Below are 12,102 nucleotides of genomic sequence, written 5' to 3'. Positions count from 1 at the left end.
AGAGCAGGTGGGCTGGGAGCCAGGACGCCTGGGTTCTGTCCCTGCTCTGGGAGGGGAGTGGGGGCTGGTGGGTAGAGCAGGGGGGCTGGGAGCCAGGACTCCTGGGTTCTATCTCAGCTCTGGGAGGGGAGTGGGGGCCAGTGGGTTAGAGCAGGGTGGGCTGGGAGCCAGGACGCCTGGGTTCTGTCCCTGCTCTGGGAGGGGAGTGGGGGCTGGTGGGTAGAGCAGGGTGGGCTGGGAGCCAGGACTCCTGGGTTCTGTCCCTGCTCTGGGAGGGGAGTGGGGGCTGGGAGCCAGGGCCCTGGGTTCTGTCCTGCTGGGTAGAGCAGGGGCTGGGAGCCAGGACTCCTGGGTTCAGTCCCTGCTCTGGGAGGGGAGTGGGGGCTGGTGGGTAGAGCAGGGGGGCTGGGAGCCAGGACGCCTGGGTTCTGTCCCTGCTCTGGGAGGGGAGTGGGGGCTGGTGGGTAGAGCAGGGTGGGCTGGGAGCCAGGACTCCTGGGTTCTGTCCCTGCTCTGGGAGGAGTGGGGCTGGGGGGTAGCGCAGGGGGGGCTGGGAGCCAGGACTCCTGGGTTCAGTCCCTGCTCTGGGAGGGGAGTGGGGCTGGTGGGTAGAGCAGGGGGGCTGGGAGCCAGGACGCCTGGGTTCTGTCCCTGCTCTGGGAGGGGAGGCTGGTGGGTAGAGCAGGGTGGGCTGGGAGCCAGGACTCCTGGGTTCTGTCCCTGCTCTGGGAGGGGAGTGGGGGCTAGTGGGTAGAGCAGGGGGGCTGGGAGCCAGGACTCCTGGGTTCTGTCCCTGCTCTGGGAGGGGAGTGGGGGCTGGTGGGTAGAGCAGGGTGGGCTGGGAGCCAGGACTCCTGGGTTCTGTCCCTGCTCTGGGAGGGGAGTGGGGGCTAGTGGGTAGAGCAGGGTGGGCTGGGAGCCAGGACTCCTGGGTTCTATCTCAGCTCTGGGAGGGGAGTGGGGGCTGGTGGGTAGAGCAGGGTGGGCTGGGAGCCAGGACGCCTGGGTTCTGTCCCTGCTCTGGGAGGGGAGGGGAGGCCAGTGGTTAGAGCAGGGACTCGCCTACACGACCGTTCACCCAAAAGTTACCTGAATTAATTTGCTCCTTTGGCCTTGCTGTTTGGCCTGTCAAAGCTGTGAGTTCACAGACCCTCCCAGGGCTGCCGCACTCCCTCGACTGCGGTTTTGGAAGGTCCCTTTTAAGACAATAACTGCTGCTGCCCCTGTCTGCATGCTGCTCGCGGGCTGTTTCCAAGAGCTGCAATGCTTTGTGATTTCTCCTTGCAGCACTTCAAGGGTTTCACATCCTCCTAATTCGGGATCAGCAGCCAGATGTGTTGTTTACTGAACTGACAGGGGAAGGTGGCCCATACATTGTTAATAGCCTGATTGATGACGAACCGAAGGTGTTGGGGTATCATGCAGAACAGGCCCCCCCGGAGCAGTGCGGTTTACTGGCCTGGCTCTGAGTTTGCAGTATGAAAGGGAGTGATCGCAGAGTCATAAATGGCTGGGTAGCTTGTACCACTGGCAGGGTAGCTTGTCCACTGGAACGATGGAATTAATTCAGACTGGTCCTTTGGACAAAGCATCACTCGAGGCGGGGGGACGGGGAGAGAATGCTTTACGCAGAGGGGATGAGCTGGTGAGCTTAAAAGTCAGGACTCCTGTGTTCTCTCCCCAGCTCTGGACAGGTGTCGGGTGTGTAGCCTGGTCTCGTGGCAGGTTCACACTGGAGGTTTATGACCCTCTGCTGGCTGGGGAGACGGGGGCTGGTCTGGTGCCCGTGGTCCCGGCTGCTGTGTCCCCCTATGCCTCACATTGTTGGGGGGCAGTTGGCTCACAATGGGGAGATGATCTCTCTCACCCTCCATCCATCTCCTCTCCAACGCCAAATTCAGCCAAAGGTTTATGCATTCAAGTGTTATTGAATCACTGAAGCTGTTCCAAACAGCCTATCCCAGCGCGGACAGCAAGAGACCCTACCATAAACAATCCCGTAAACAAGGCAACCCACGGAACAAGCCCACCCCACTGCAAGAAAAATGCCCCTCTTTAAATGCAGAGGATTCCCTCGGTCAGAGCCAGGTCCCAAACATCCCGGGGGCTTGTCTCTCTCCTTGTGAGCGAAGCTGCCGCATAGGAACAGAGATCAAATGAATCCGGCGATCGATCTGTAATTGTGTCACATCCTGCCCTGTGCTGGGGAATTAATCGGTCTGTCGAGGTTAATGGAATGTCAGTTAATTTCTTAGCGCGCGGTTGCCGGAGCTGCCTGGTAAACGCTTATTGATTTCAACACAATTAAAGATAAACTGAGCACAGGCGGGTCCGGGTGGCATCAATGCCACAATGACACGGAGGAGGAATTGGAGGAGCAAATACTGGCTGTGTCGGTGCCCCTGGGTGCACAAGTGGCATCTACAGGTGTTTTCAAAGCGCGGTGCAGTGACAGAGCACGAGAGTCTCTGCCCCGGAGAGTGCCCCACCACACTGACAAAGACAGAACCCTTGTCTCTCTTTCACAGCTGAGGCCCAGAGAGAGAGTGGCAGCAGCATTTTCAAATGAGCGCGGTGCCCTTTCAAGTGGCCACATTGTCCAGAGGTCTCAGCATGCTGGATGCTGCTGCTTTTTGGAGAAACGGGCCCATGGTTCGGTACCTGAAGGGGAGAGGGGATCTTCTGACAAGCTGCCCCAAAGTGGCTGCCCTAGGTCACGCAGCAGGGGAATTGCAGAGCAGGGATTTGAAGCTGGGTCTCCTGGGAAGCCATCCAGTGTTGTGTGCCCAGCCACCCACCCATCCTGCTTCTGGGTGCATTGTAAATACAGTGACAGCTTGGTTAGCCAGCTGCCTGTCTGCGGAGACAGGATGTCAGATCAGACACTGCTCACTCCCTCAGGGATGGCGTCTCCCAGTTTGCGAAGCCAGCAGCTCCTCTGGGCCAGGCGCGTTAGATAGTTTAGTCTCTTCAAACAGACTTCCAGCCCCATGCATTGGAGGGTTGTAGAGCGGGGCTGGTCTCCTCAGAACTGGGTATACCAATTAAGACTGGAGCCAGACCCAGGCCTCACAGGCTGCTCTCAGACCGGTGTAAATCCAGTGTGATGCTGCTGAAGCTGGGGGCATTACAGGGCCATATGTGACAGCAGTGCCCCCCGCCCCCTGACAGCTGCCCTATCCAACTGCAATCTTACTGTTCCCGGAGAGAAGTGAGGTGTTCTGTGCAGACGGCCGACCCGCGAGGGGGCAGGACAGGCAGCTGTGCAGGAGTGTGTTGGTTTTCTCACAGCCAGAGAGGCATCCACGCTGTGCTGAGACACGATAAATCCTTCGCCGTTGTAAAACCAGCCAGCCCCTGCTGTTTAATGCGCCATGTGCAGCTTTACATCCAAACTCTGCTGCGATTTACAAGTGGAGAGCATTTGGGAACCAGGCACCAGGCAGCTTGGGCTGGGATGGTGAGAGCCGAGCGCATTTGGAACTGCTCTTTAACGAGGGATTTTTAATGATGATGTGACATTAAAAGTCCCCAAGACGGGATGTGGGGCGGGGGTGCTGTAGCATGAGATTTACAAACCCTCTTGCGCTAAGTGTTTAAATGATGGAAGCTCTGTTCCTGCGCAGTAATTAGGGCATAAATTGTATTTATAACTCATAAACAGAAATGTCACCAGTTTCATGAACTGAGGCTTGAGATAATAAAAGGAGATTGTAGTTCATCATCGGGGCGATGGAGGGAGATCGATCAGAATTACAGCCTAGGAAAGCTGCGTCCGCGAGTGGCATTTCTCTGATGCGTGACTCGTTCAGTGCACGGGCATGGGGCCGAGAATGGCGATCACTGGGCTGGTGGGGGGAGAAATCCATCTGCCTCTGGGTCAGGGTGGTAGGGAGATGCTAGGCCTCGTGCTGGCCCCTCTGAATGGGGTGAATTTGCCCTCTAGTCTCCATTCCCGAGTTCAAAGCAGCCTGGGAGAGGCCCTGTATTTGTCATGTCTCTGACACTCCGCTCAAGGCCCCATCCATCCACTCGCCGCAGCAGAGCTCCCTCGCCCGCAGCTCGGCCGCACCGAGGACCACAGGGGATACATTTACTTTACGCATCGGAGCCCGCCACGCCCCGGAGGCCGAGCAGAGACACTGTTATTGTAGGCAAAGAGTTATGGCCGCTCATCACGCCGGGTGAGGGACGTGTGGGGAATGCACAGCTGCTGGCCAGGCCAGGCAGGGGAATGAATCACTCCTAAACGGCGGTGCATGCGGAGAGCTCACCCGAAAGGCTGCTGAATCCTCTCCCAGAGCAGCGCACTAAGCTGCAAAGAGCCCGGCAGCTCGGAAGGATGGTGGCGAGTGTGTGTGTGTGTGGGGGGAATATCTGACCGGGCTGCCCCTCCGTTTGAATGTCCTGCCCCAGGCGGCCCCTCTCCGGTAAGCAGCCTTTGGAGGGTGTGAGCGGCTCGTGGGTTATGTCAATGGGTCAGGGAGGGCAGCAGTGCCTAGTGGTTTGAGCCGAGGTGTGCTGAGGGGGGGCTTGTCTGGGTGTCAGGACTCCTGGGTTCTATCTACAGCATGGGGAGGGGGTGCGAGAAGGGAGACGGGCGTCTCTCTCTCTGTTTGGGCGCCAATCTCCATGTTTATGCAATGACCAGGAGCTCCAGGCAGCTTCCCTGCTGGTCTCCCTGCTGCTGTCTTCCAAACTCTTCTCCAGGAATCCTGATGAATGGTCTAGGATGAGGGCAGAGGGGGGGAGCCCTCCAGGGTCTGGTAATGGCCAGAGACAGCCCCGTGTAATACGTGAGGGGGCTAAAAAGATTGTGGATGGCAGCGGATATTAAGGGCAATGACATAACTCAACCTCCTTAGATATTGTAGCTGATGGATTTAAATATGCACCAGGTGGGAGAACATCGAAATGCCAAGAGAGAAATCAATGGATCAGAGACCAGAAGAAGGACGCCTGGGATCGGCGTGGTATTTTTCAACTCAGTCTGCGGATGAGAGGTCAGGGCAGCAAGTAAACTTCCCCTTAGCAAGTTTATAGAAAGAAGCAGCAGAGAGAGTCGGCTGCTGGCACCACACCAGTCTGAGAACGCTGCCACACATAGGGTCAGCTGGGATCTCCAGCCGATGGCCTTGTAAGCTAATGCAGGACAGCCGTAGAGGACAAAAAATGACAATTGGACTTTGTGGAAAATTCCCTCCACCTCCCAAAGTTTGGGTTTTTTTTTTCATTGACGCCAAATCCCCCTCAAACTCTTGTTTTCAAATACCTCAAACCTGGGAAAGGTTCTGTGTTTTCATCCAAAAAGGGGAAAAAAGGAAAATTTCACTCCAAATAGAAATTTTTCATGAAAATGGTCATTTTGGTCAAACCAACAAAGAAAAAACCCACAAACTTTTCATAAAAAAATGTAGATGAAAAATATTCCAACCAGCGCTGCCTGGGAGTGCGAGGCATTTCCTGCTGCCGCCGTCTCTCTGTGGCCGTGCGTGGCCAGAGCCGCCTGCTCTGAGGAGCCCATGGGATGAGGCAAGGACGGGCATGGGCTCTCTGCCACCAGGCCTGCTGAGCTCTGAGCCAGCTGGGAAATCTCTCCCCCACATTGTCCAGGTTTTAAAGGCCGGAGTCTCAAATGGGCCAGGAGTCCCTCCCTTTGATGTGAGTGGCGGCAGGTCTTGGCCTGTTGGGAAACCCCTCCCTAAAGGTTCCTGTCTCGTCTCTCAGAGACTCCCCGCGTCCCAGTCACGCTCTGGGTGACTCACGTCGGCAGGTTGCTGGGTTTTGAACGGGGGGATGATCGTTCCCACGTTCCAGAAACGCTTTGTGTTGGCTTTGTGCCACAGCACGAGGAAACTAAGGGGCTGCCTCAGCGACTAGCTGCTCCGGCCATGTCCAGCAGACGCTCTGTGCGAGGCACGTTCGGGGTTTTCAAGGCCCGACGGGTCCATCGTGACCATCCGGCCTGAGCTGCTGCCGTCGCCTGAGTCAGAGGGGCTCGCGCCATGACTCTCGCTATGACGTGTGCTGTACCAGAGCCAGGGGCTGAATTCCAGTTACAATCGGAGGCCGTGGAGCAGGGCAGGAAGGTAGGATGCTGATCTCCCCTCAGGCTGTAGCGGAGCCCCACAGATATGGGGAGGCCTGGACGGGGGTGCAGGGGAGTATCTGAATATGGAGCTAGCTGCTGTTGGTTTCGGGCCCTATTTCTGCAGGTGGGTCACGTGGGTGTGTGTGTGTGTGGAATCTGCTGCCCTTAAGGCCTCCCCATCGCTGGCCTTTATTTCTGTCTCCGACCTTCCTGGGATACAAAGAGGGCCATGAGTGGCTTCATTTTCCTGAGAGGTGGGCAAAAGTTTGGGAATGCAGTTTTAAACCGTCATTGTTATGTTTCAGAGTGAACACCCGATAAGCTGAATGTAGGGGGAGTTCACTCTCCCTGAGCCATTATTTCAGGCTCTCTGCTCAGTAGCAAGTCAGAAATGGAGCACCCAGCTAAACTCTCCCACTGGGAGGGGAGGGGGCCTAATGGATTCAAGCGAGGGGATGCTGGGAGTCAGGACTCCTGGGTTCTATCCCCCCGAGCTCTGGGAGGGGAGTGAGGTCTAGTGGTTAGAGCAGGGTGGTGGTGGCTGGGAGTCAGGACTTCTGGGTTCAGTTCCCAGCAGAGGCAGGCAAACTAGAAATCGGCGGATACCAAACGTTCTCGGGTGCCCAGCACTTTCTGCTCGAGAGAGGGGCACGCGGATACGCGGATTGATTGATTTACCTGTCCGGGTTAGGGTCAAAGGGGGTCTTGCATCAAGTGAAGAAGGTATTCACACACGCCCTCATGCTGCAAAACATCTGTTAGTCTATAAGGTGCCACAGGACTCTTTGCTGCTTCTACAGAACCAGACTAACACGGCTACCCCTCTGATACTTACCTGTCCGGGGCTCCTGAGCTGGGCAGAGCGTATTTGCGAGTGTGTTCTGATTTGCATCCCCTGCCCCTGCAGTACACACGCTGGAAGGAACCCGTTCCCCCGACCCCTTGTCCTTGTCTTCTCCGCTCCACAACAGACCAGGCGCCGATGGCTTTCCGCAGAGAATACAGGGAACAGAATGAGCCCCCACCCGCCCGACTCCAGACTGGGACTCGGCCCGGTAAGGGATGCACTGGGAGCGGGGTGTGGGCTGCAGCGCTAAGGTGTTGCCATGCACAGAACCTGGGATTGGGGTCTTGGGCAGCAAACAGGCCCAGCGTAGGCCCCAGCTCCAGCGGGAGAGGAATCTTTGGGGGCGTGTGTGTGTGGCTGAAACTGAAACCGCAGAAAAAGAATTTTTAAACTCAGAAAATGTTTGATTCACCCTCTCCACCCCCGACATTGCAACTTTTCTAAACAACAAATTCTGTGTTCTAGTTCTCCGTGACGTCTCACTTGGAAGTTCCTGCTAATCCCAGCAAAGAAACGTTAAAAACATTTTACATTGAAACAAAACCAAACGTTTTGGTTGACCTGAACTGACATGTTTTTCAGATTATTTTGGTTTTTGAAAATTTAAGATTTTGACTTTTTGTCTCAAAAAAATTCAGTATCTTGAAAATGTTCCCTGGACTGGAGAACCGTTTGCAGCTCAGTTTTTCTCCTGGGCCCGAGGCTCCTGGCTTAAGGCCCTTGGCATTGTTTCAGTGTGAATTCTTTTTCCTGATTTCCTGTGTGGCTTGGTCAAAACAATTTTGAGGAGGGAAATAAATGAAGCAATCAATCGGTAATACTAACAGCAGCAGTAGCATGGATGCTTCAGTGGTAACCCAGAACATAACTATTATTATTGCTATTATAATAGCACCTGGAAGCCCCCACTGAGATCAGGGCCCCCCATCATGCTGGGCGCTGTACGGGACACAGTGAGAGACAGCCCCTCCCCAAAGGGCTCACAGTGTAAATAGAGGAGTGAGAGAGGAACTAAACACACAGAGAGGGGCAGTGACTTGCTAAATGTTGCACGTCAGAGGCTAGCACCCAGGTGTCCTGAGTCCTAAATCCAGGGCCCTACCCACTAGCCCATACGGCCTCTCGGTAGCAGCTGCTGCCCTCTCTGACCATTCAGCCGGCTCTCCTTGTCCCAGATCCCAGCTGAGGCGGTTTTCCCAACCCTGTTCCGCTCTGGAGCACGGGAGATGCTGAGTTTGCAATTAAACCTTCTAGATTATGACACTTGTGAAAGTAAATCCTGAAATTTCCCAGGCTCATTTTAACAATTAATTTATTTGACATTATGGGCAGCCAGCATGGGAATCTTGGCTCCACTCCTGCCTGCAATCACTTAATTAAACGGGGAGAAATTACCCCCTTGCTGTTAATTTAGATGCAAGGAGAGACATGTGGTCCCGGTCTCGCTCTGCTGCCAGTCTCCGCTCCCAAAGCAGTCCCCAGCATAGCACTCCCTGGGTTTAAGGTGGGAGTCTCTTGCAGAGGCAGCACAGACATTTTAACCAAGCTGGCAGTCTCCAGGGAGCCATTTGTACCGTTTTCCCCACAGCCCTCCCAGAGCTGGCAGAGAACCCAGGAGTCCTGGCTGCAAGCCCCACCTTGCTCTAACCACTGGACCCCACACCCCTCTCACAGCTGGGAGAGGCATTCTGTTTTTTTGACCCTTTGCTGTACCCACTAGACCGTGATTCTTTCCCATCTCCTGGTGCTGCTATTTCACAGCCAGTTCCCAGCTTTGCTAATTCCAGGGCCGTCACCTTTGACATTGAATGCGCTGGTCAGCCCCATGCCCAGAGCTCCAGGCATTCACCCATCCTGGCTGCTTCCAGCCTCTGAGAGCGTTTAACAGATCGATGTCACTTCCTGCCTGAACCGATCCCCCTGCACCTCACTGATGCCAGCAGAGGTACCTCTGCTCCTTCAGGGAGCCGGGAATAAATAACCCCCAGGCTGCCCTGAGTGTGGGGGGCTGCCACGCCTCTGTTAAAGTTTCACATGTAAACACAGCTGATGGATGATTTTCCATGGCAAGGGTTTGTCGACTCATATGAGACTCTGGAGCAGTTTTACGGCCGCTCGTATATTTTGAGCTGGCGAGGGCAGGAGTCTCAGTTTCCTGGTGTTCCGCAAACCCCCCTTTCCTTTCCAGGAGCTTTTGGGCTCTGCCCTGAGGTGTCATGGGCACGTTGCTCTAGCGGCGTCCTGTGCAGCCGCTTGCCCCAGTGCAAAGGGGGCAACACTACAGAGTCCCGGCTTGACAGCTAGAAAATGATCAGATTCCGAAAACTGTTGTGTCAGTTTAAAAATAACCCCCAAGTATTGGTAAAAGTTTTACCCGAAAGTTTTCCCTTTCTAACTTTTTGATGAAAAAACACAAAAAAACCATTGTCAGGAAGTGAGAATGTTTGTTTTTGTCTAACCCCCTCCTTTTACTTTACTTGGCTGCGTTCCATGCCCGCTTGGCGCTGCTGTGAATGACTGCAGAAGGCTGAGGGGATCCATCCCCTGTTGTCCAGTCCCAGCTTCTGGCAGCGAGATATTTAAGGATACCCAGAGCACGGGGCTGTGTCCCTGACCACCTTGACTAAGAGCCATTGATGGACGTATCCTCCATGATCTCACCTAATGCTTTTTTAAATCCAGTTATACTTTTGACCTTCACAGCGTCCCCAGGCAATGAGTTCCACAGGTTGTCTGTGCGTTGGGTGAAGAATTACTTCCTTATGTTCATTTTAAACCTGCTGCCTGTTAATTTCATTGGGTGACCTCTGGTTCTTGTGTTGTGTGAAGGGGTAAATAACACTTTTTCTCCACACCATTCCTGGTTTTATAGACCTCCATCCTCTCCCCTCTTAGAAAAGAGATGACTAAAATGATCAGTCCCAGGCTTTTTAATCTCTCCTCATACGGAAGCTGTTCCACCTCCCTAATCATTTTTGCTGCCCTTCTCAGCACCTTTTCCAATTCTAATGTATCTTTTTTGAGATGGGACGCCCAGAATTCAAGGTGTGGGCGTACCATGGATTTATACAATGGCACTATTATATTTCCTCTCTCTTTATATCCCTTTCCCAAGGGTTCCTAACAGTCTGTTGGCGTTTTTGACTGTGGCTGCACGCTGAGCGGATGTTTTCAGAGAACTATCCACAGTGACTCCAGAGCTCTGTCTTGAGGGGTCACAGCTAGTTTCGACCCCATCATGTCGCATGTATACAAAATATTGTGAGGTTCAGGCAATGATGTGAACTGGCCAAATGCAGTAGATACGAGCCTGAGAGAAATAAATATGGAGAAAGTCACAAATGGCTGTAAAGGGGCAAGAGATAAACTTTTTGTTCTGTGTCTGTACAGCGCCTGGCACAATGGGGTCTGCCAGGGCTCCTGGGTGTTACTGTAAATAATGAGTAATAAGAGACAGATGCTATGTAAGGTGATAGGTAAACCTCAGGGCCCTGTCGTGCCGGGTCCTGCAGACACAGAGCGAGAGACACTCCTTGCCCCAAAGAGTTCACAGGCCAAACAGCCACAGGCTGGGACGGGAAACTGAGGCACAGAGTGGGGCAGTGATTTGCCCAAGGTCACAGCAGGTCAGTGGCAGAGCTGGGAATAGAACCTAGGTGTCCTGAAAATCCTTGAGGATGCCTTAGTTAATACGCGATGAGATTCTGGTAGGAAAGATGCTGTGAGAAGTGCTAATTAATAAATTCTTCCCCCAATTAGCACCTGTGCAGAACTTTTCATCTTCAAACCCCTTTGCGAACATTACCCCGTTTAATCTAGTGAAGCGCCTATAATTATGTTCAGACGCAGCCTGTGAAGCCGCGGCGGATTCAGACAGAGCGAGCCAGGGCCGGGGGAGAGACGGACCACGAGGGTAAGTGGCACCAAATTGGAATATTATCCACATTTCATCACTTGGAGCCTTGCTGACAACCCGCAGTAAACATCATGATATCTAGTGAATCGCAGCCAGCCGGCTGCCTCATCCATTTCACTCTTCTCCCCACCCCCCGTCTCATGTGCATGAAGATTTCCCTTTCGCTCCAGGCGTCTGGGCAGCAGCACCTGGTTTTTTAAACCCCGTCTCATCCGTGGTTGTTAGTTATCAGCTCTCTGAGGCTGAGCCCGGGCACTTAGCCCCGGAGGTGGGAGAAACAGGCTCGGCTGACGGAGCCACTCGTCTTGTTATGGGCCCAGTGCTGGCTTGATTCTTGCGGGAGAGAGGCTGGTGCGAAATGTGATGGGTTCTTGATTGAAGTTACAAGTGCTGGCTCCCCGGTGCAGAGACATCGGCCTGGAAATGACATTTCAGCCGCTGCAGCTCCATCCAATTCATCAGCTGATAAAATGGGTCGCCATGGGGGCAAAAAGCCACTCATGGCCCACGCTCAATGCATGATACATGCCCCCCTCTGTGCAAAAAGGGCCCCCCAGGGCTTACCTGTGCACTACAACAGCAGCAAAGCACTTGCACTAGAGGCAAATAGGAGCTGAAGTTTCCCAGGCATGACCGTCTCCCCAGCAGGCCTTAAAGCCCCCTCCCAGGACAGCATCCTGTGGCACCGTCTCAGCTGGAGGGACCATGCCGCTCAGTGCACGGTGCAATCCACAGAGGAGGGGAGCCTGCTACAGCCCCAGCACGGGAGCCTGGCTCTCTGGTTCAGGCTGCAGCGACTCAGCTCCCGAGCGCTGGCAGGCCCTGGTTTTATCCCTAGAGGCCATCTTGGCCAGCGCTGTCACGCTGGTGGCTTTGCTGGCCACCTGGGGTGCTGGGCCTCAGCAGGGAGAGAGAAGGCATCTCCCTCACTCCTGATTGCAGAATCCTCTCTCCCTCCCATGGCCCATGGCCCATGGCCCCTGCACCTCACCATTACGGAGCAGCAGCCAGGGCCAGTGGCAAAGGCTCTGGACTCAGGACACCTGGGTTCTGTTCCTGACCCTTTGTTTGGCTTGTCTAAATGCTGCTTGGAACAGGGTCTGTGCAGCAGCACTTCTAGGGTGACCCGATGTCCTGACTTCATAGGGACAGTCCTGATATTTGGGGCTTTTTCTTAGATAGGCTCCTATTACCCCCCACCCTCTGTCCCACACTTGCCATATGGTCACCCTGAGTGCTCAGCACAAG

At 54.4% G+C, this 12,102-nt stretch overlaps 1 protein-coding gene across 8 annotated transcripts in view; it reads left to right on the top strand.

Annotated features, from left to right (window-relative positions):
* The first annotated feature begins 1,057 nt into the window (after nucleotides 1-1,057).
* LOC120388073 overlaps nucleotides 1,058-12,102 on the top strand; it is a 49,095-nt gene continuing 38,050 nt past the window's right edge. For 2 of the 8 annotated variants that reach the window (XM_039509626.1, XM_039509630.1), the window contains exons 1-4: nucleotides 1,058-4,184; nucleotides 4,899-5,003; nucleotides 6,999-7,146; nucleotides 10,782-10,851. In XM_039509626.1, the coding sequence (XP_039365560.1) occupies nucleotides 4,165-4,184; nucleotides 4,899-5,003; nucleotides 6,999-7,146; nucleotides 10,782-10,851 (343 nt within the window). In that variant the 5' untranslated portion in view covers nucleotides 1,058-4,164. Of the gene's footprint in view, nucleotides 4,431-4,898; nucleotides 6,090-6,998; nucleotides 7,147-7,403; nucleotides 8,416-8,526; nucleotides 9,043-9,493; nucleotides 9,581-10,781; nucleotides 10,852-12,102 lie in introns of those variants that run through there. The other 6 variants (XR_005590487.1, XR_005590486.1, XM_039509628.1 and 3 more) reach the window with 6 other exon arrangements.

The sequence above is a fragment of the Mauremys reevesii genome, linkage group 22, assembly GCF_016161935.1.
Source record: "Mauremys reevesii isolate NIE-2019 linkage group 22, ASM1616193v1, whole genome shotgun sequence".
In the NCBI taxonomy this organism is placed as follows: domain Eukaryota; kingdom Metazoa; phylum Chordata; order Testudines; family Geoemydidae; genus Mauremys; species Mauremys reevesii.
Note: the sequence above shows the minus strand (reverse complement) of the source record. Positions and strands in the feature narration are given on the sequence as shown.